Below are 22,494 nucleotides of genomic sequence, written 5' to 3'. Positions count from 1 at the left end.
TGCTAACTGGGTCTTTAGAACCAACTGTAAGGATAGGCAAAAAGGAAAAGACTGCTGCCCTCTCACCACCCACAAGACCCTGTCTGGCCTCCAGTAACATCAAATCTATTCCCACAAATGGAAATTTTCACGGTAGGCCTCCTGGCCAGGCCACGTTAGGCAAATCCCCACGGCCATAGTCCCACACGCATGGTCCATTAACCTCCCCGCTCTCTGTCAGCGGACATGTCGTCATCATCATCATCGGTGGGGCGCGCGCTGGACGTGACGTCACCGGAGGGGAGCGCGCTCTGGACCAGTCGTCGTCATCATCGGAGGGGCGCGCGCGCTGGACGTGACGTCCGAAGGGCGCCACTTCCGGCCGGCGTGGTGTGACGGCGGCTGCGCGGACAGGGCCCGGTTGGTGTCGCGTCGCTGTTTATTTTGAAACGTCCCCCGGCGGGTGGCGTGTTCTCGGGCAGTGGTGTTGGCTCGGCTCGGCGGCGGGGAAGGCCTGGGCAGGTTGGTCCCTCCTTCTCTCTCTTTCCTCGGGCTCGGGCGCGGGCGCTTTAAGTGACAATGTTGTCAGCCAGCTGTCCGGCGCCACTCCGCCCTCCTCAACCCCACCATTCCCGGCCGTGGTGTTTCGCCACCCCCTCGCCTTCGGTCCTCACTCACACAGCCAGTCTGGTCGTATTCCTAGTCCTCCTCCATAATCACCACATAGTGTCCTCTACCCTCTCATTATCCTTCAGCCCTTCCACCTATATGCCCACCCTCCCCCATTCCTCTGCTATGATCCGCTTGTTATACCTCTCCTACTCCCTTCCATCATGCCCACCTATTCTCCAGCCATGGTGTTCAGTGTTCTCCTTCTAACACCCCCTCCCCCTTAGTTGCTGCTCCATTATCTCAGTGGCACAGGCACTGTTAGTGTTTTACTTCCGTGACTGGCGAGGGGCGGTCAAGTTCCCGGGGATGTGGATTAGCTGATGAGCACACTTCATTTAATAATTCCTGTCTGTCTTCGAAAAAATTTAAGGCAGTAATGGAAAGATCATTAATTTAATAAAAAAAAAGTTACTGTGTGTAGACTTAACTGTGGAGTTAAAATGCAGTCAAGTGAAATTCTTACTGAATTGGGCAGTGGGATAGTCCGAGTTTGTAAGTTTGCTTGGCCCTTATGCAGATTTATAGAAGAGAAGCTATTCTTTACTGTTATCCCTGTTGTTTTGCTCTGTTGTATGGCTACATGGTGGATAATAGAGGTACAATGACCTACAATTTTTCTGGAAGAAGTTCATTTTTTTTCTCTCTTCTCAATGGATGACCCGTTATGTTGAAACATTGATGCTTTCCTCGACCCCGTCTCCATTCTAAGTTCTACATTCACCCTGCTGAGACCTCTCGGGTCCTTTCATTTTAATTCACTCCTTCCTCTTCTAAACTCCAGCAGTTAATTGATCCTGTAAATTCCACCAGGTGGGGAGTAGGTGATACTGTGGAGTTGATGGGTATCTGAGAGACTAAAGGGGAATGGGATTGTCCTGAAACCTGGCGAAGACTTAATGGGCGTCAGCAGCACTTCTACAGCAAAACCTCTCCCTAGGGTACACCTTTAGCAGTCTCTTATTTTGCTTTATCTCAAATTGTGTGTGCGTAATAATCCAGAAACTAACCGAGGTTTTGCTCTGAACAAAGTCTCGTTCCTGGCCTGTCTTGTTGATTCCAAGTCTCTGTGAGAACTGCAGTTCTCAGCTGCAGGGGGTTGTAAGGTTGTTCCCAATACCTGCTCAGATGAACCATATATTTAAACTCTAGACTGTGACTGTAAAGAGTGTAATGAATTCCTCCTGACTATTCTATTCCCTAGTACTACCTTGCTTCCTTTATTTTCCGAGCTATCCCGCTACTCCTTCCTTTTTTAAATAATCTCTTGTGCCATGCTCAAACTCTGCAGTGCATTCGCATAAAACCTTAAATGTTTGACCAGAACAAAAGCTTGTGCATACTACTTTCAGAGTTTGTGTTCTGCTTGTAGTTTTACCCTTCCTTCCCTGACTAATGGAATTTAAACTGCTACCTGATTTGAAGGGTGTTACTGGCCTTTGAATAAACTGGTGCAAATAACAGAGAAAATCAAAATGCAGTTGTGAAAAATCTGAAATGTTGTCATCTTGGAGGTAATTGGTTTATTATTATCCAAATGCACTGAGGTACAGTAAAATAAACTTTGTTTTACATGCCATCCATAGGCATTGTTTCTTTATGTCAGTGCTTTGAGGTATCACAAAGGTTCAGAAATCCTGTTACAGAGAAGGTACAGGCAGACAATCAGGTGCAAGGCAAACGGCCACTTTATTATATTGGGGGTTAGATGCTGCCCTTGATACTGGTGGTGAGTGCTTTCAGGCATTTTTTAAAAAATCTATTGTCCAATAAGGGAGGGTAGAGAAGAGAGCATGTTTGGGATGGGAGAGGCTGCTTTACTGAGGCAGGAAGATGTATAGTCCATAGCACACTAATTCAGGCATCTTCTGTGGAAGGAAAAACAGTAATGTGCCATGTCAAAGACCTCATGGGTGATCTATTTAACATTTAGGGAATGTTTCATTTCAATGGCTTTTCATGATCCAAGAGGCCTTTGGAGCAATTAATGATTTGTGATTGCTGTTATGAAGAGAAAACAGCAGTTAATTTGTGAGTGATGTTTAAATAACCGTTTATTTTAATGATTGAATTACAATTCTGAATGGTGTGTTTCATGGCCACTTGTATAGCCTTTTTGAGCATTACATTTTCAGAGTTACTGAATTCCAGTATCCAAAAAGTGGAGGGAAAATATCTCGAACTTCCATTTGGCCCATTAAGTCTATGCTGGCTGTTGAAGCCAACCTGTTCTCGTACATGCCCATCAGTCTTTTGCCTACCCCTAGGATCTAGTTAACCTACCTAGTAGCTTGCATTTGGGATGTGGTGGGAAACCAGAGTACTTGGAGGAAGCCCACTAGTCAAAAGTGCCAATTCCTGACACCTAACTACAGATATGCTGCATCTGAAGCTGAAATTTCCTTTCTTCCCCTGTCTCACATTCACAAGTTCAGTTGCTAGGTTCTGCATAAACTCTTTTGACTGAATAGGATGCTCATCTGTCTATCAACCAAGATTAAAGAGACAACTTCATATCTACTGCTTTTGTTCAGCTTGTTGCTATGTAAAACATTTGTTCTCTGAATTCTGGTGTCCGGTTTCAGTACTGATTGCTTGCATTTCAGTACACTGTTGTCGAGGTGTACACTGCAGATGGCACAAATTCTGACGTCCATGTGAAGCAGGGTGCATCTTGAATTTCAACTGCCTGCCCTTCAATTGGACAAGCATTTGGGGCCATCACTTAAAGAGCCAGTTTACTTGTATCCAGACCCTTATGAGTAAAGTTCTTATCTATAAACCTAGTCACTGTGTTACTATGTCTATCAAGAAGGGATTCTTATTGGATTCAAGCCAAACAGATTGATATAGCCTGTTTAGGGCACCTATGCCGCAGTAATGACTGGCTGAGATTTCTACTGCATTCTTTTGTATAAGCTTTTCACTCACTTTGGTAGCAGAATTGTGGGTTCCAGCTGCAGAAGCCTGAGACCACAATTCTAACCTAATAATGTAACACTAAGGCAGTGCTGCAGTGGCTGCTGATGGCTTGCACATATTCTTCTGACCTTTAATAGGATTTATGTAGAGAATGGGTTGCATAGTTTGTTTATTCCCTCAGGTTTTGATGATGAAGATGATCTAATTGAGGTTTTAAAATAACAGGATGAAGCAGATGCGAAGAAGCCATTGTTTCCAATGGGATAACCAGAAGAGAGTTTAGTGTTGAACTGAAAGCAAATATTTCCTCCCTCCAAGGGGCTATGACTTTTCTATATCATTGGCATTTCTAATAATGGCCTATTTAAAATAAAGAAAATCAACATTTTGGCTATATATGTGGGTTCTGATTAGTAAGGGCATCATAGATACAGGGACAAGAGAAGGCAGGACAATGGGGTTGAAAGGAGAAATTCAGTTGGCTGTGATGGAATGCAGAGCAGAATGGCATAATACTGCTAGTGTGTCTTATGGTCTAATGTCTTGTCTCAACTCTACAGATCTCTTCAGGTAGCTGAAATTTTGAGCTTTAGATCCTGACTTTTCCCAAGCCCAAAAACTATTGGTGCTTTTGGCCCAGATCTACTAATGATTGTGTATGGCAAATCTGAGGCCTCAAGACTTCCAGGGGCACACAAAAGCTGCTCATTTAGAACAAATTTATGAAGGTTCATGTACAGATTCCCTCAGGTTATAGTCTCCGATATTCCTTTTATTTAAAGGAAGAGTCTATGGAATTTAAAGATTTTTGTCAAGTTGGGGTGTTGGTAAATCCAAGGCATGCAATTGAATTGCTGTACAAATGGAGCAGCATTTGAAGCACAAAGACTGATTGGCCTGATCTTGGTTGCTTGTCTTCATATTCACAAACAGAAGCTCTTTGCTAGTGTTTTATTCCCTAAATGTTCTTTCTGTGAATTTATTATTATACTGAAGTAGTAATGGCCTTTTTTATCTGAAAGAATTTTGTTTTCCTCTGTCCAGGTGTATGAGTGCATCCATTTCCAGACTCGGTGTCCTTGGTGATTTGGATCTTTCTCACAACACTTCGTCTCTGCAAACACCATGCGCCCAATAACTAAAGACTGAGAGAAGTTGTGATTCCAGAGGGAGTTGTGGGAATGGCTGGACACTTCCGCAGCTATGTTTGGGATCCCATTCTCATTGTGTCTCAGATTATCCTAATGCAGTGCATCTACTACAGCTTCTTGGGCATCTGGTTGGCTGTGGTGGACAGCCTGGTGCAGAATGGTCGATCACTTGATCAAATATTTAGTTATGAGGTAAAAGTATTCATAAAGTAAAATCCTTTCTTGCAAAAGATTCTGAATATTTCCCTTCTGCAAGTTGAAGCACTGAATTATCCTCCTTTCTGGGGAGAAAAATGAAATGAAACCTATGAATGTGTTTAGTGTATAAGAAGCTATTTGTACAGTCTTGGATAAATACCAATAACTGAAAATGCTACTGATTTTCAGGAAAGAATTGTGTAGGCAGTTGATGTTTCACTTTCTGGGTTTGTCTTGGGTACAAGTAAGTTGGACAGTTTGGTTCCAAATAAAGAAGCTTCTAGGGAGGTAAAAAGCATAACTTTTGTACAAAGGTTCAAAGGTCCAATTTAATGTCAGAGAAATGTGTACAATAAACATCCTGAAATGTTTTATCTTTGCAAACATCCACAAAAATAGAGGTGTCCCAAAGAATGAACAGCAGATAAACATAAGAACCCCAGCTCCCCACTCGTGTGGAAGTGGCAGCAAGCAACAATCGCCCCCCCCCAACCCCCCACCGGCAAAAAGAAAGCAAGCGTCACCAAGCACTCAAGCGTGACCAAAACAATAGCAAAGAGACAGACTTGCAGTTATCCCAAAGACTTTGCGCTACACCCGGCATTCGACATACCGCAGATTCTCTCTCTCCCTAATAACAGAGAAAAAAGGTGTCTCCATTTTCCCGGCGAGTACGAAGACATAACAAACAACTGGCTGGTTTACGATGTTAGAAAGTCCATTACGTCACTTTTTTCGAGCTCTGTGCCCGAAGATCGCGAAGATCCTGGGTCTTCATGTCCACAGCAGATATCCTGACTCCCCCACGACACACGAGTCTCCTGTCGTGACACCGAGCCTCGATCTGCCCATCTCAAGAGCCCCGAGATCTTAGACTTACAAATTTGAGCCGAGCTCTCAACCCAAACCCTTGGCTACTGAACGTCAGCCAGTCCTGAAACCCTGAGAACAGGTCCCATTCCCGCAAAGAACCAAAGTCAGCGTGTAACTCCAGGTCAGGATCTTCAAAAGAACCCTGAAAAAGAAAAATAAAGATATTAAAGATGGAAATAGAGCTGTTTCTGAAGATGCAAGCAAAGGAGTCACTGTTTAAGCCATCTTAACTCCACCTCCAACTCCGTCAAGCTGGGATGTTTACTGGGCCACTTGATTTTTTTTTGACAGAATGCAAGCATATTTTAAACTGATTTTTTTTTTAAACTAGGATCACTTTACACTCCTTTTAATCTGATAGGGTAGAGAAATTGCCAAACAGTACTAATAAAACTCTGTAACAACCTGAATGCATGAAATCTCAAAAGGCGATATTTCCTAATGGCTACCCATTTCAATTCAAGTTCCCATTCCCATTGTGAAAAGTCGTTCCATAGCCTCCTCTACTGCCAAACTCAGGTTGGAGGAACAACATCTCATTTTCATCTAGAGTTGCTTCTTTTCTCATGGCATGAGCATCGATTTTTCTAACTTCTGGTAATTTTTTTCCATTCCCCATTCTGTTTCCCCTCTCACCAACTTCTAGTGCCTCTCCTTTCTTCCATAGCCCACTGTCCTCTCCTATCAGATTCCTTCAGCCCTTTACGCCTCCCGTCTATCGCATCCCAGCTTCTTACTTCATCTCCTGCATTCCCCCTCACTTTGCTTCACCTATCACCTGTCAGCTTGTGCTCCTTCCCTTTCCAGTACTGTTGCAGGGTCTGGGCCTGAAACATTGGCTGTTTATTCCTCTGCATGGATGCTGGCTGACCCCCTGGGTTGCTCCATCATTGTGTGTTGTGCAAGATTTTCAGCGTTTGCTGAATCTCCTGTTTTTATGGTTCTAATGAAGACTCTATTTCAACGCAACCAAAGAAACCTCACTAGCTTATCCCTCCTCTTCATTACAATTCGGGAGGGTAGCATCCATTCCATGAGGTACATGTATAGCAATATGCTACAGAGGCTTAGTTGTGAATAGACCCTGTCTGTGGTGGGGAGAAAAGCTGCAAACAAATCCCTAACATCAGCTAGATGATACAATGCTTTGAGAGTTGAATCATTTAAAACTTATCTTAAAAGGCAGGTAATTCATATTTTCATAAAATCATCGAAAATTTGAGAGGAGGAAGCTTTGTCTCTACCAGCTAGGGAAGTTATTGTTATCCCACCTTCCAATACTTTGATCTGTAGCCCTGCAGCTCACAGTTCTTTAAATACATAATTAAGCTCTTATTGAGTATGGTGAGGATTTCAGTCTTAATTAAGTTGTCTTCAAGACCCCAGCACCTTTTAGGGTAAGAACTTCATCTCACCTTATTTCTTTAATTATCTTAATTTTAGGCCTAGTAGTTTTTCACCCCTTAGCTGTTTGAAATAAACCCTGTATACAACTTTCTACATGGTCTCCTCTGTCACCACTATTCCAAAGAAAACATTCCTAGCCTACTGAGCGTTTCCTCAGCCTTTGTTCTTCCTGCCAATCTCTTGTATAATTGCACCATCTGTATGAGGTAACCACAACCACACACAGTACTAGAGCTGTAATATTGCATGCAGTGCCCTGTGAGAGTCTCAGAATCAGATTTAATTTCACCAGCATATGTCGTGAAAGTTGTTAACTTTATGGCAGCAGTACAATGTAATACATAATAAGTAAGGAGAAAAAATATTATTATATTAAATATATATACATATATCTCTACTAAATTGTTAATTTAAAATAAGTAGTGCAAAAAAAAAAGTAGAGAGGTTGTGCTCGTGGGTTCAATGTCCATTCAGAAATTGGATGGCAGAGGGGAAGAAGCTGTTACTGAATTGCTGAATGTACCTTCTTCCCAACAGTAACAATGGGAAGCAAGTGGGGATCCTTGATGGTTGCTACCTTTCTAAGGCATTGCTCCTTGAAGATGTCTTGGATACTATGGAGGCCAGTACCCAGGATAGAGCTAATTTTACAACTTACTTCCATCTTGTGGAGTAGCTCCTCCCCCCCCCCCATACCAAACGGTGATGCAGCCAGTCAGAATGCTCTCCACAGTACGAGTATTTAGCAAGGGTGCCTAAGACTTTTGCACAGTACTATAGTAATTTTATGTATTACACTGTACTGTTGCTGCAAACAAAAACAAATTTCATGACGTATGTGAGTGATGATGAACCTGATTCCAGTATGGGTGTCTGTTGTAGACTGAGAGTGGGAAGGGGGCAGGGAGAGGGGAATCATGGTTGGGAAGAGGAAGAAAGCAAGGAAGGGGAGCAGGAAGCACCAGAGGAACATTCTATAATGATCAATAAACCAATGGTTTGGAATCAGATGACCTTGCCTGATGTTACAGGGCTGTACGTGTTTGCACCCACACCAACCACCCCCGCCACTGACACATCATCTCTGCCACCTGTCCCAGAACCCTCTTGCAGCACTCTACCCTCACCATTCCCAATGTACTTTGCTACTGCCAGATTTACAAAGTTGCTCTCTGCTCCATGTAGACAAGTACATTACTCTGCAAAAGTCTTGGATACCCTAGCTATATATATGTGCCATTATAGGAAAACCTTCCTACTGTTCTGTTTCAGCTAATTAAGTCCTCACCTGTCTTCCCTTAAAGCAGTTTTTTTTAATGCCATGGACCCCTACTATTAACAGAGAAGTCTGTGGACCCCAGGTTAGGAACCCCTGCCTTAAGGGTCTGTGGAGTTACACTGAGGTCCCTCTATTTCTGCATTCCAAATATCCTCCCATTGTACACTCACTTGACTGTTGCTCATTGACAAATACATTATCTCACACATCTCAGGAGTAAATTCCATTTACCACATTTCTTCATTGTCTTCCCACACACACACACACACACACACCCTTGAAGCTGAAACCTCTGTCAACTATATGGCCACGTTTCTAATATCTGCAGTCTTTCGTCTAAATTATTAATTAAAACAATGAACTAAATGCTGACCTTGTGGAACCTCATTGGTCACAATTACCTTCACAGCTGCTGGAGGAGCTCCTTGGGTCAAGCAATGTATGTGCCTATGTGGAGGCAGGAGGAGGGAACCGGGAACATTTTGGGTTGTGACTCTGCATCGAGACTGAGGCAATTTTGCATCTGATTTGCCCTTGTAGGATCCCATGCGCCTTTCCTTTTGATCAGTAGACCATTGAAGAGCGCATTTCTCCTCAACTGCCTTGTTACTGCCTCAAAATATTCAATTAGTTTAATTTGAAGTCCTTCCTGCTTGTTTGTCTATTCCTTTAACTGCTAGAGTTTTATCCACCTTTGAAGATGCCAAGCATGTTAATGCTTTCTGTTTTACTATATATATCCATCCCACCCACTTTCCTTCAACTGCAATGTGGGCTTCTCTTTCTAAATGCCAACCAGCAATTAATGTACAGCTCGTAAGCATTGGAGCATAGGAACTGGATTAGTTTGCTCATTGCACCCCCCCCCCCACCCCCCGTACCTGCCATTGTCCTAACCAAGGCTGTTCATTTAATACTAGAGAAATTTGAGATACCCATGTAAATTGTAGATGCTCAATAACTAACAAATGCAAGTCGTACAAAAATCCTGCTTTTGTAAAACAAACACAGATCAAGGGTTCCCAGCCTGGGGTTCAGGAACCCCTCGTTTAATGGTTGGGGTCCACAGCACAAAAAAGGTTGGGAAACCCTGCAGAAGATGAATTTGAGGACAGGCCTTAAGCCTGGAAGTACTTTTTTTTTTAACATATGCTGTCTTGGTGGCAAAATCCAGGCAGTAATAGTCATTGTAGAAGACTTTATATTTGAAAATGAATTGGTGATGACAGTGATGATAGCCCATTCAAAGTAAAAATGCCACCATACTTTTACTGTTCATGGTCTCCTACTCCACTGAGTTATCCAAGCTTCACCATTGGCTACTGTTATTGTTTCACACATTCATTTAAAAATGGTCAGTAGTCCATGCACAGAATCAATAAAGCAAAGTGCATCGGCATTATAAAATATTGCCTGCATAGCTTTATTGTTCTAAAATAAATGTATTTTATAAAGCACATTTTCTAAGTTTGTTAAAAGTTTTTTGATATACCAAAAATGTTTTATGTTAAGATGGGATCTTACATACTAGAGGAGAACTTGGTGTGTTCTCACATTGCTGTGTGGGTAAATAACCCTAAAGTATTAATGTTTCTTTGGAGTAAATTACTGACTCCTTTACAATTAAGACTACCTTTTGCATTACAGTTGATATGTTCTGGAATAAAAATCCTAACCAGCTAAACAAGTGTATGGCAGTAAATTTAAACTATACTTGCTGTGCTAAGTTGGAAAACACCTGGATAGAAGCCTAGTTCTTGAAGGAGGTTTTATTTTAATTCTCTTTTTACATTGATTTCTTTGTGATTTAGGTGTTGGGGTTTTCCACGGGTCAGGGGAGACTTTCAATGATTGCCTTTGTCCTCAATTCGCTCACATGGTAAGTATGTGTACAGATTAGAGGTGAGGAAAGAATTGCACTTTATCCAGGCTGCTTTAACATTCCGTGACAGTTTGTTTTACTGAATGCCCAGCGACAATAGTATTTAAGGATTCAACATTCACTTGAGTTGTCATTTAAACCCATGTATAACAATATCTAAAGCTAGTACTTTCCTTTTGTCTTTAAGCGTATCATACTTGAAATTTGGATTTCTCTCCCTCTATTCATTCCTCCTTCACCCATCTTTACTGGAAATTTTAATCTTGTGTGACTTGCTGTCATGATTTGTTAGAATTTATGAAGCACCTAAGGAGAGTTAATAAATTAAGGGTACACACATCCAACTTGTTCATGGTCTTATTTTTAAGAAGCAAGGTATCTCCTTAAGATATCAGCAGTGGTTATTTTGTATTTGCCAAGGTTATGCTGTGTGTGTGTAATCCCTAACTGATATGCCTAGACATTGATACAGAGTTCAGTGTTGAAGTTTGTATTGCTTTTAGGTTACAGAAGATGATTAAAAGTTATCATTATCTTTCCTTACTAAATTTGTAACTTACATCATTAATGATGCTCAGTCAATTTCTATATTTAATTATCTTTGACTTTGCAGCATTAACTACTTGCAGGAACCCAAGCTGTTGAGCATTTAATTGTTTTTTGCATTTCTTATGGTTAAATAAAATTTTACAAAAGGTAAAATGTTATTCTTCAGAGAGTTGTGCTTTTTCAAATTACTTTGTGTAAGGATTTGCTGAGGTTGCTGCTATTGCTAGCTTTACAAGCAGGTTTTAAGGAGAATTTTAGAAGAAAGAATTTGATCTAGGAAGAGAATCACACCACTTTGAGCCTCTGTAGTTGGCTACAATTAAAATAGATCTGAACAGCATAATAATCTGAGTTTATAGTATTGGGGTAGATTTACGTTAGGGAAGCAAAGGCCATGAACTGATTTGAAAATGAGGATGAAGATGCTAATTCTGAGATATTTGTTTCTTAGTCTGAAAAGTCAACTGTTGAGATAATTTAGCTACAGGTAACCTCAGCGGCTGAGACAGAATTGGAACTAGGTGATTAATAGGACAGGATAGACCCTTTGGACCATAATGTTGTGCCAAATTAATTAAACCAATGACTCTTGATTAATCTAAACCTTCTCTGCACATTGACCATAGTTCTTCCTTCTCTGCATATTTATCTCTAGCTAAGTCTTCTAAACACTCCTGTGCAATTGAAAAGCACTCCTCTGTCAGCACCCCTGGCAGTACATTCCAGACTCCCAACACACCTTTTTAAAAAAAACTTGCCGAGTACATCTTCTTTGTACTTTCCCTCTGCCACCTTGAACATATGCTCTAATACTCAGCTTTTCAACACTAGGAAAAAGGGAGTAGACAGCCAGTACATGCATGTCCCACATTATTTTAAACTTTTATTACATCTCCCCTCAGCCTCTGCCCCAACATGTCCAACCAAGTAGTATCCTGGTAAACTGCCTCTGCACCCTCTCCAAAGTCTTCACACTCTTTCTATAATGAGGTGAACAGAATTGAAGGCAATGCTATAAATGCCCAACTAGTTTTATGAAGCTGCAATACAACTTCCTGGCTCTCAAGCTCATTGCTGAGAAGCAAGCATGCCATACACTGACTTTATCATCATATCAACGTGTGGGGCCACTTTTAGGGAGCCACATGCCTGGTCCTCAAGATCCCTCTATTCGTCAGTGTTGTTAGTGAACTCTGTATTCCCCCTTTATCTTGGAGCTCCCTAGGTGCAGTACCTTATATTTGTCTGGATTAAACACCATCTGTCACTACTTCCCACTTTTCACTTCCCCTGTATCTGCAACTGATCAATATCCCACTGTATCCTTTGGCAATCTTCTGTGCAATCTGTGATGCCACCAATCTTGATATCTGCAAACTTACCTACCCAGCACACTTTAATTCAAGTAGAGAGTCACCTCTACTTTCTGTCTTCTATGATCAAGCAAATTTTACATTCAGTGAACCAAGTCACCATGCATCTTAATTTTCTAGATAACCCTACTATGCAAGAACTTGCTGAATGCCTTACTAGCATTCATGTATACAACATCTACTGTCTACTTTCAATCACCTCATTACCCCCTCAAAAATCAGATTAATCAGGAATGACCTGCGTTGCACAAAGCCATCTGATTAATCCTAATTAGCCCATGCTTCTCCAAATGCTCAAATACTATCCCCTAGGATCCTCTCCATTAGGATCTTGGTCAAGGCCCCTCTAATTCCATCTCTAGCCTTGAGGGTATATACTATCAGGCCCTTGGAGCTTCCACCTTAATGTTTTGACACCTAACACCTTTTTTTCTAATCTCAGTGCTATAGTGTACCATGCTTCACTTTGATCTCTCCTTTATTCTCGAACAGTTTGATCTCTCCTTTATTCACCAGTTCTCTCCTTTATCCTTGAACAGTTGTACCCCCTCTCTGGTAATCCTCTTGTTCTTGGTGCATGTGTAGGATGCTTTGGGTTTCTCTTTAATACTATTCACTAAAGACTTTTCATGACCCCTTCGATCTCTCCTAAGTTCCTTCTTGAGTTCCATTCTGGCGGCTTTAAGTACTCAACTGAGGACGAGACCCTTAAGTGATGATGAGCGGAGGGACCATGGGTCCAGGTTAATAGCTCCCTGAAGGTGGCTACACAGGTTAATAGGGAAGTTAAGAAGGCATATGGCATGCCTATTAGTCGAGGCATTGAGTTCAAAAGTCAGGAGCTTCTGTTGCAGTTTTATAAAACTCTAGTTAGGCCACATCTGGAGTATTGCATACAGTTCTAGTTGCCACATAATAGGAAGGATGTGGAGGCTTTGAAGAGGGGGCAGAAGAGGTTCACCAGAGTGCTGCCTGGATTAGAGGGCATGTGCTACAATGAGAAGTTGGGGAAACTTGGGTTGGTTTTTTTTCCTGGAGCAGCAGAGGCTGAGGTGCAATTTGATAAAGGTTTATAAGGATATGAGAGGTGTAGATACAGTAGACAGACAGTATCTTTTTCCCATTGTTAAAATGTCTAATACCAAAGAGTTTGCATTTAAGGTGAGAGAGGGTAAGTTAAAGGAGATGTGAAGGACAAGTTTTTACATGTGGTGGATGCCTGGGATGGTGTTGAGGTAGATATGATTAGGGGTTTTTAAGAGATGTTTAGATAGGCACATGTATGTGAGGGAAATGAAAGGATATGATCATTGTGTAGGCAGAAGGGATTAATTTAGTTGGCAACTAATTACATATTGGTTCAGCACAACCTTGTGGGCCAAAGGGCCTGTTCAGGTGCTGTGCTGTTCTATGTTACTGTTGGATTCAGCTCCCTAAGCCTTACATAAGCTCCAACCTTTGGCTAATTTTACAGCCTCTCTACCATCCCTCTTATTGGAACAAACTTGCCCCAAACTGTGCCACAGGTCTTTAAGCAACCTCCACGTGTCAGATGTGGATTTGCCAAAAAATAGCTCTTCCTAATTAACTCTTTCTTGAGATGCTGTCTTAGTCTGCCATCCTGAAGTTAAGTTCCTGCAAGTTCCACCCTATCTTTATTCATAGCTATCTTACAGTTGTGATCATGGTTTCCCAAGCATTCACCCACTGAAAGGTTATTTGCCTAGCCAGGTTCATTCCCCAGACACAAGGTCCAGATTAGCCTCCCTTCTAGTTGGACTTTTCACTGTGTTTCAGGAAACCCTCTTGGACACACCTAACAAATTCTGCCTCATCTAATTTTATTCTGCTAAGGAGTTCCCAGTCTATGCTGAGCAAGTCAAAGTCACCAACAATGATAACCTCGTTGCTTCTTTCCTTAATTTTACTGCAAGCCTGCTCTTCAGTGTCCCTATGGTTATTTGGGGTCAGTATAAATCCAAAAGAGTGATGGAATTTTCCTTATTTTTGAATTCTACCCATGAAGATTCAGTTGATGTCTCCAACTAGTATTTCAGTTCCTCCCCATGTCATCTAAAACATTGAAACCCTGGAGCATGAAGCAGCCAGTCCGGTCCCCCTGCATAATTGTTTTCCTTGGTAGGTGAGGCTGGGGATGTGAGAGATTCTGTCAAAGTAGCCTTGGTTAAATTCTACTGAATGTGTTGTAGATGGTAGATTAGTTACTGTGGATGTTTATGGTGGTGAATGCCAAACAATCTCAGATAACTAAAACTTCTTTACATTTTGCTGTGTGCAAATGTAACCTTTTCCTGTTTCCTTCACTAGCGCACTTGGTTTGTGGTATTTTATCCGGAGGGGAAAGCAGTGTTTGGATTTCACCGTGACTGTCCATATCTTCCACTTTATGGGCTGCTGGATCTATAATTTGCACTTTCCCACAGCACTGACCTGGTGGCTGGTGAACATTGTGTGCATTGCCCTGATGGCAGTGATAGGTGAGTACCTGTGCATGCGGACAGAGCTGAGAGCCATTCCTGTGAACGCTGGGCCCAAATCTAACCTGTGAGCACAGCTTCTCGGATTTGTCTAGTCACGACTGAAACTGCTGCAGCAACCAGTGTTAAAATGGATTGTGACAACTTCTATCTCAATGTTAACAAGACTTGGTGCACATGTGTTTTTGTCGCCGTATATAACCCTTCTGGATAAAGGAGTCCTTTGTTTCTATCAAGCCTTTCTACGCATGGAACTTTCTGGATTTCGGTGGATGGAGTTGGTGTTTGGTGACGGAGATCACAAGCAAGAGACGTATACAGTTGTATAAACTGATCTAGATCCGGATTCACTGGGGTTTCCTTCCAGTCAGATTTACTGAGAGTCTGTTGTGCTGCTTTTATTTCTAAGAGACCCCCACATACTGGATTGTTCCAACATTTTTCTCTGGTTTGTCTTTGCCTGATCTAAATTCCCTTTTACATTTGACGTTGAACTTGTGCACAGACTAATTATCTGCAAACTAGAAACCTGTGTCTCAAATATCCATTCAATAAGAAGTGTTGACTCTGTCATCAACTGACCCCTGGAATCTATTGTAACACTGGATGTGTCTGGCATTGCGTAGATAAGCAAAAAATTAAGCATATCTTGTTTTGATATTGAGATGTTATCTCCTAACTAGTGTAAAATGGTTTTAATTAACTGGTAAAGGCACTTTGAAAGGCTGGTCCTGGATCTGAGGACTGATACCTATGCACAGTCCAGACTCTAGTGCCATGTTTAATTAACATGGTATGCAGCTTGATCTCTATTTTGTTTAAAAGACAATGAGGAATAAATCTATTGCAGTGCTTAAATATAAACTTTTTAGTTCTTGGTTCCAATCACTTCTTGCAAAAATAGTGGGCTCTGACTACATTAGACACATCTGTCACCATCTGATTTCCACATCCTACATGATGATTCTTGTTAGGGTTTGGTCACCAGTCAAGTTCATGATGGAAATTTGGGCAGTGATGTTGAAGAGCTGTTCAAGGGATCTTCTACCTGTGTTTATTGGATGCATCTCATTTCATTAACTGTGAGTAATAATCCCCAAAATCAAAGAAATAGACACATTATAAAAAAGGTTTTCTGTTTGTGCTGTATCTAGATTTGATCACTGCCTCCAACAGTCTTCATAATGTTTGAGAAATGGGCTCTTGCATCTGTTGTGTGAAATAGAGACATTCACTGCTATGTTATTGCCTGTCAGGACTTTCCACATAATGAGTTGCACCTTGGGGGGGGGGGTTAGTCATTTTAATATCAGTAAGATTAACAGGCATGAAAATCATAGACTCTGAAATGTGATGTAAGGAAATTGTGTTGTGGAGCATGTGAATTGTAAATAATAAATCAACTGAAAAAATTAGGAGCCCCAGTAGTATCCAAAGAAAGATATAATTTAAAAAATGGGATGAGAAAAGACCATTCATATCCCCAAAGTTCAAAGTAAATTTATTAAAGTCTGTACATGTTACCATATACTACCTTGAGATTCATTTTCTTTCGGGCATTAACAGAAAAAAGAAATACCTAAACAAACACTGGCAAACAACCAATGTGCAAAAGAAGACAAACTGTGCAAATAAAAATAATGCTGAGGACATGAGCTGTAAAGAATCCTTGAAAGTGAGTCTGAAGGTCATAGAATCAGTTCAGAGTAGTGATGATTGAAGCCTGATAGTTGTAGGATAACTTCCTGAAACTCTGTGTGTGTCCTAAGGCTTCTATATTTCCTACCTGACATCATTCCATGGTATCATTGCTGATCTCTCCCTCAATACTTACAACTCCTGTTAGTCTTTTCCAGTAGAAGCTTAGAGGTAAGTTTCAGTTAACCCACCACAACCAGTATTTGTGTTCCAGGTTCTTCCTCCTTCCTCTTTGTGATATAAAACCAAAAAAAAGTTTCCAGGTTTAAATCCTAATAGAGTTTAATTTTGATTGTTTCCCCAGTTCTAGATGCCCTCAGTGATTTCTTGCTTCCAACAGCTCTCCTAATTCATAAGCTTTTCTTCAGGCCTCCTCGGTTGGCTTGTTTTCTGCATGTTTTGATCATCGTGACTGTTTAATCACACAATGAAACCTTTGCCTTTTAGCAGTATAATTGGTTTTGTACTGACAAAAACTCAAGCGGTTCCCATTGTTTTAACAGCTTAACTTTCAAAAGAATGATATCTAAAATAAATTTGATCAGTTGACCTTTTCCCCTGTTGAGTTAATATTGCATTCAATAGTGATCACTTTATTGTCTAACTAAATTCTGGCTTGTGATTCAATACTAAATCCCATATAATCTACTCATGTATTGGTTGGAAGACAGGTTGTTCTAGAAGTGCATTGCCTTTGAGTTGCTTTGCTTCTGCCAGATACATAATATGAACATTCAAAATCTCCCATAAATGGAGGAAAAGCAGCTCTCGAGGATGGCTTTAATTTCAGTACATGTAGGTTGCCTGATAAAATCTCCTTATTAACTGTAATCTTAATTTTTCTTCTGAAATAATACTCCAACTTTTCTATTTTAAAGGGAGTTGCTCCTGAGGAAATTATAAATAACATGAGAATATTCTGAACAGTTAGCTCTTTCAAAGTTGAAAGTAAAATTATTATCAAAGTACGTGTATGTCACCATATACAACCGTGATAATTCATTTCTTTTGGCCATAAGCAACAAATCTTTAAAATAATAACCATAACAGAATCAATGAAAGACCGCCTAATTTGAGTGTTCAACCTGAGGGCAGAAGATGACAAACTGCAAATACAGAAAGAAAGAAATAAACAATAAATATAGAGAACCTGAGATGACAAGTCCTTGAAAGTGAATGGATTGGTTATGGAATATTTCCATGATGAGGCAATTAAAGTTGAGTGAAGTTATCCCCTTTCGTTCAAGAGCCTGATGGTTGATGAGTAGTAACTGCTTCTGAACCTGGTGGTGAGAGTCCTGAGAATCTTGTACCTTGCCCCTGATGGCAGTAGTGAGAAGAGAGCATGTGCAAGGTGGTGGGGGTCCCTGATGATGGATATGCTGAATGTAGGGAAGGGCTTTACCTGTGATGGACTGGGCTGTATCCATTCCTTTTTGTAGGGTTGTCCATACAAAGGCATTGGTGTTTCCATACTAGGCTGTGATGCAGCCAGTCACTATACTCTCCACCACACATTGATAGAAGTTTATAAAAGTTTTGTATATCATGCCAAACCTTCACAAACTCTTAAGGAAGTGGCAGCACTGCCGTGCTTTCTTCATAATTGCACTTATGAGCTGGCCCAGGGCAGGTCCACTGAAATAACACCGAGGATTTTAAAATCGCTCCTCTCCACTCTCTGATGCCCCAATGAAAACTGGTTCATGGACCTCCGGTTTCCTCTTCCTTAAGTCAACAATCAGCTCCTTGTTCTTGATGGCATTAAGTAAGAGGCTGTTGTTATGGCACCACTCAGCCAGATTTTCGATCTCCCTCTGACATGCTGATTCATCACCTCCTTTGATTAGCCTACGACAATGGTGTCTCTGACAAACTTGACCCATTTCATTATGTTTGCACTTACTTCAATTACCTTTTCATCTCATCAGTTATGTTCATTTGCTGCATTACAAAAATTAAAAATATTTGTATTGTTAATGTAGTTAAATATAACTGTCTATCCTAATGTAAGTGTGGCAACTGAATTTGATATGATAAATTTAAGTTTGTTGTTGGTTGCACTGTGTCATTAGGTCCACTAGGAGGGGCTCCTATCTAGTCAATTCCTATAACTGTTGATATAAGGAAACTGTTGTCTGCTCCCTCAGTCCTGATCAAAGGTCTTGGCCAAAAATGTCTCTGCATTTCCCTCCATAGCTGCCACTTGGTCTGAGTTCCTGCAGCATCTTGTGTGTGCTGCTTAGAATTTCCAACATCTGCAGAACCTCTCGCCTCAAACTCATCAGGATACTGGATGTTGAGCTGATCAATGGTAAAAGGAGTAAATGCTGAAAATATTCAGCAGGTCAGTTAATATCTGGTGGGAGAAAGAGACACTGTTTTGTGTTGCTGACCTTTTTTTTATAACTGGCAATGTTTAGAACGTTGGTCTGCTTTAAGGTGCAAAGAAGGGAGGGAAAGGTGCAGAGAACAGGTCTGGGCCTTAGGGTGGAAATGAAGCAAAAATGGATGATGCAGGTCGGTGTCAAATGAGATAGGGTGAAGAAGGCTTGTTGGTAGCAGCTAATCTGTGGAGGACGTGAATAGAGGAACAAGAAACAAAGCATACTAAAACTGAGATACAGAATGCTACAGTTGCTGAATATTTGAAGTAGCAGCTGGTGGGAAGTCCCCACCTTTGTTGGTCAAGGAATCCTGGTCATCTCATGAGCTGATGTTCCGGTGAAACATAGTAAACCTACAAATACAGGTCCGTGAGCAGGCTGTCATTCCACAAAGCTGTTGGGTTTGCTATGTGTGATCAACCCCTGATTCCTTAAGATTGTCATAGAGTTGGGGAGGCAGTGGGAGTGAGCTCCTACTACATATTAAATGCTTCCAATGGCATGCGCCTCAAATTGCCTCTGACAACCAAATCCAGCTTCTGGCCCTCACAGGTACTAAGCCCGGCAGAACAGTTTCTGTTGATTAGAGAAGGGGCAAAGCTGGATTACTGGTGCCTTAAAACCAGTCGCTTTGGGCAGATGGGGCCTGTCAGCTGCGTTTGGCAGCTCATCTAGGAGGAGGAAAACTCTGATCTCAAACCTCGGCTGCCAACTCATAGGGAAGGCTTTGGGAGTAAAGCTGGAGGGGAAAAAATCCAGAGCTAGAATCCCTAATGCATGCCAATGTTGAGTTCAATGCTGATTGTCAACTCCCACGACACCTCTGGTGCCAAACTGTATTGGTGGCTACCATTCCTTTGGGTTCATAAGCTGTTTTGTGAAGGGGAGCCTGCTGCATGGGCAACAGCTTGCTGTGCATATCGTACTTATGAAAAACGGACACAACTAGGATGCAGCATCCATGGTTGACCTCAACCAATGGAGGACCTCAGTGATCAACTCCTTAAGGACTTCACATTTGGCAAACATACTATTTGAGCCTACAAGTGAATTTTTTTAAAAAAAGGGGATTTCCAAAGTTTCAAAATACATCTTCAAAACCAAAAACTGAAAAACAATTTACGGTCACCAGAGAGATATTCTCATCAGAGCTTGCCAATGTCCAGAGCAAACCTCAATTAAAATGAAATATTTCTTTTGGTCGGTTTTTGGAGTTCTACAGGTTTTGTATTTCAGCACATCATTGCAGATCTCCCCATTCATTCCTGGTAAGTAGATTCTCTTGCTCCACCAGTTACTCCCAGATGTGAGAGTGAATACACCCTTCTGCTTCTGATAATCAGGTCACCTTGTGACACCCACAAAATGCTCGAGGAACTCAGCAGGCCAGGCAGCATCTATGGAAAAGAGTACAGTCAATGTTTCAGGCTTGGAACCTTCAGCAGAGTTTAGGGCTCAAGTGATTTTCATCACACATCTTGCTTGCTGGCTTTTCAGGAGTTACTAGGTTGCATACGTGCACCCATTAAAGCTAAGAAGTGCAGGGGCTTTCTTTCGCTCCTCCGTGTTTACGTTCCAATACAGTTCAACCCACGCAATATTTGGCCCCTAGTCTTCATTAGCGGTGTCAAATTCGTCAACTTTCCATCGCCACATTATTTTCACTTTAAATTCAGCACGTTTTTCACTGTTACTGTGCACTGTACTCAATGCATTTGTTAGCCTGTGACGGCCTTCTCGTGCTGTTTAACTCTTGCTGTTCTGTCCCGTAACCATTGGTGCAGTTGATGATATTCTTTGACATTCAGGTTCGTACTTGTCATACATACCACTCTGTAAAATACATCATAAGTCTCCTTTAAACTTTGCCCCCTCACCTTAAAACTATGCCCTCTGGTATTTGACATTTCCACCAAGGGGGAAAAGACTATTTATCTGCCCTATATGTGCCTCTCATAATTTTATATTCTTCTATCTGATTGACCCTCAGCCTCCAACACTTCAGAGAATGAACTTAAAGTTTCTTTAATCTTTCCTACTAGCTAATGTTGTCTCACTTGGGCAACACCACAGTGAAGCTCTTCTTCACCCTCTCCAAAGCCTCCATAATGCAGCCACCCGAAATGCCTGTAGTAATCCAAAAACACACACAAAATGCTGGAGGGACTCAGCAGGCCAGACAGCATCTATGGAAACGGGTAAACTGTCATGTTTTGGGCCAAAATCCTTCATCAGTTCTGGAAAAAAACAATAAGTCAGAACAATAAGGTGGGGGAGTGAAGGGAGTAGTACAGGGTAATTGGTGAAACCAGGGCAGGGGGAAGGAGTGAAGTAAAGAGCAAAGAATCAGAGGGCAACAGAAATCATAGAAGGGGAACAATGAGGGGGTTTTGCTGAATTCCCATCGAAGGGAAGATTTAAGCTCCTTCAGGGTATGTCTGCATCTCTGGAAGAGCCTTCAGTGTAGTAGTAGCACAAACTCCTCTTGTCCCGTGTAGTAATCCAAATGTGGCCTTAGGAAAGTTCTATACAGCTTCAACAAGAATTCCTGACTTTTATACTCAACGGAGGCAATTGTGCCAGATGCCTGCTTACCAGGGAAATATGGGCTTGTATCCCAAAGATCCCTCTGTACATCAATATTTCTGCCATTTACTGCATGTTTTCCACTTACATCTGTCTTCCAAAGTGCTTTACCAGAACTGTGCAGAATTCCCCTTCCAAATGAATGGTCAGATAATTTAGTAAAATGAATCCGTTTTTTAAAAAAATGCTCAACATCTGAAATAAAGATCTATTACCCTTTCAAGCAGTTTATTTCTGATCATATGTCTCACTGTATAAAAATAGTTATTGTGAGAGTCTTTGCTTCTTGTTTTCTGTTAGCTACAGTTGTGCAAATGTTCCAGGAAGTTTCTGTGACCAACCAAAGAATGTAAGATGGAAGAGTAGATTAAAGATCACTTCCTTCAAACTACAGAAAGAGGTCGAGACAAAGCTGACATTTTCAAAGAACAAACCTACCTGCTTTCACTTTTTGTTATTTCCTCAAAGTTCTGCAGATTGGTTTCTCTGTAAATATTTATCACAGTTCTCTTTTTGTTGGAGTTTGTTTTCTCTTCCAGTTGCCCTCCTAATTTCAGCTCTGATCGGTTCAGCACACAGAAGAAATCTCTCGTAGAGCAGCGGTGAGTTTTCTGGAACAAGTTGCTGTATTCAGGGCTGGTTATGGTGTGCACCGAGGAGAGTACTAAGTTACTCCACTGACCCCAAAAACTTCCAGCAGTCTATAGCATCCATGTTAGAATGGTATGTGCAGATTTTACAATAATTTGTCAGTAAACCTACTTCACTTTGTATTGTTTGGTCAGTGTTTTATCTTTCTGCGAGTTGCCTCTCTCTGCTGATAGCAATTTCCTATGTTTTCTCTGCCATTGGCTGCTCTAATTTATGGTTTTGTCTCTCTGTGTATCTCCCCTTATGGTCAGCTCTTATGTCCCCCGTTCCAGCTATGTCTTGTGGCACTAATTATGGCACTGCTTCTTCTCACGTTACCTTACCAGCACCAGCAGTTTTGGTTCAATTTTCCACCACCCTTTTCCAGCTTGTAAGGCACTCGGGTTGACTAT

General features: G+C 41.4%; 1 protein-coding gene across 1 annotated transcript; it reads left to right on the top strand.

The window, feature by feature from the left end:
• Positions 1-338: 338 nt before the first annotated feature.
• Positions 339-21,674, top strand: sys1 (SYS1 golgi trafficking protein). Its single transcript, XM_073061502.1, has 4 exons — positions 339-501; positions 4,615-4,913; positions 10,290-10,357; positions 14,611-21,674. Exons 2-4 carry the CDS (start codon positions 4,752-4,754, stop codon positions 14,849-14,851), a joined length of 471 nt encoding a protein of 156 aa, XP_072917603.1. The 5' UTR covers positions 339-501; positions 4,615-4,751; the 3' UTR covers positions 14,852-21,674.
• Positions 21,675-22,494: the final 820 nt, after the last annotated feature.

This window comes from Hemitrygon akajei, chromosome 11 (assembly GCF_048418815.1).
Source record: "Hemitrygon akajei chromosome 11, sHemAka1.3, whole genome shotgun sequence".
Classification (NCBI taxonomy): Eukaryota; Metazoa; Chordata; class Chondrichthyes; order Myliobatiformes; family Dasyatidae; genus Hemitrygon; species Hemitrygon akajei.
Note: the sequence above shows the minus strand (reverse complement) of the source record. Positions and strands in the feature narration are given on the sequence as shown.

Excerpts from the sequence above, each read along its gene's own strand:
- sys1 (XM_073061502.1), top strand. The coding sequence starts at position 4,752 with ATGGCTGGACACTTCCGCAGCTATGTTTGGGATCCCATTCTCATTGTG. Across the intron at positions 4,914-10,289 it reads ATCAAATATTTAGTTATGAG|GTGTTGGGGTTTTCCACGGG; the intron begins GTAAAAGTATTC and ends TTTGTGATTTAG. Across the intron at positions 10,358-14,610 it reads GTCCTCAATTCGCTCACATG|CGCACTTGGTTTGTGGTATT; the intron begins GTAAGTATGTGT and ends TTCCTTCACTAG.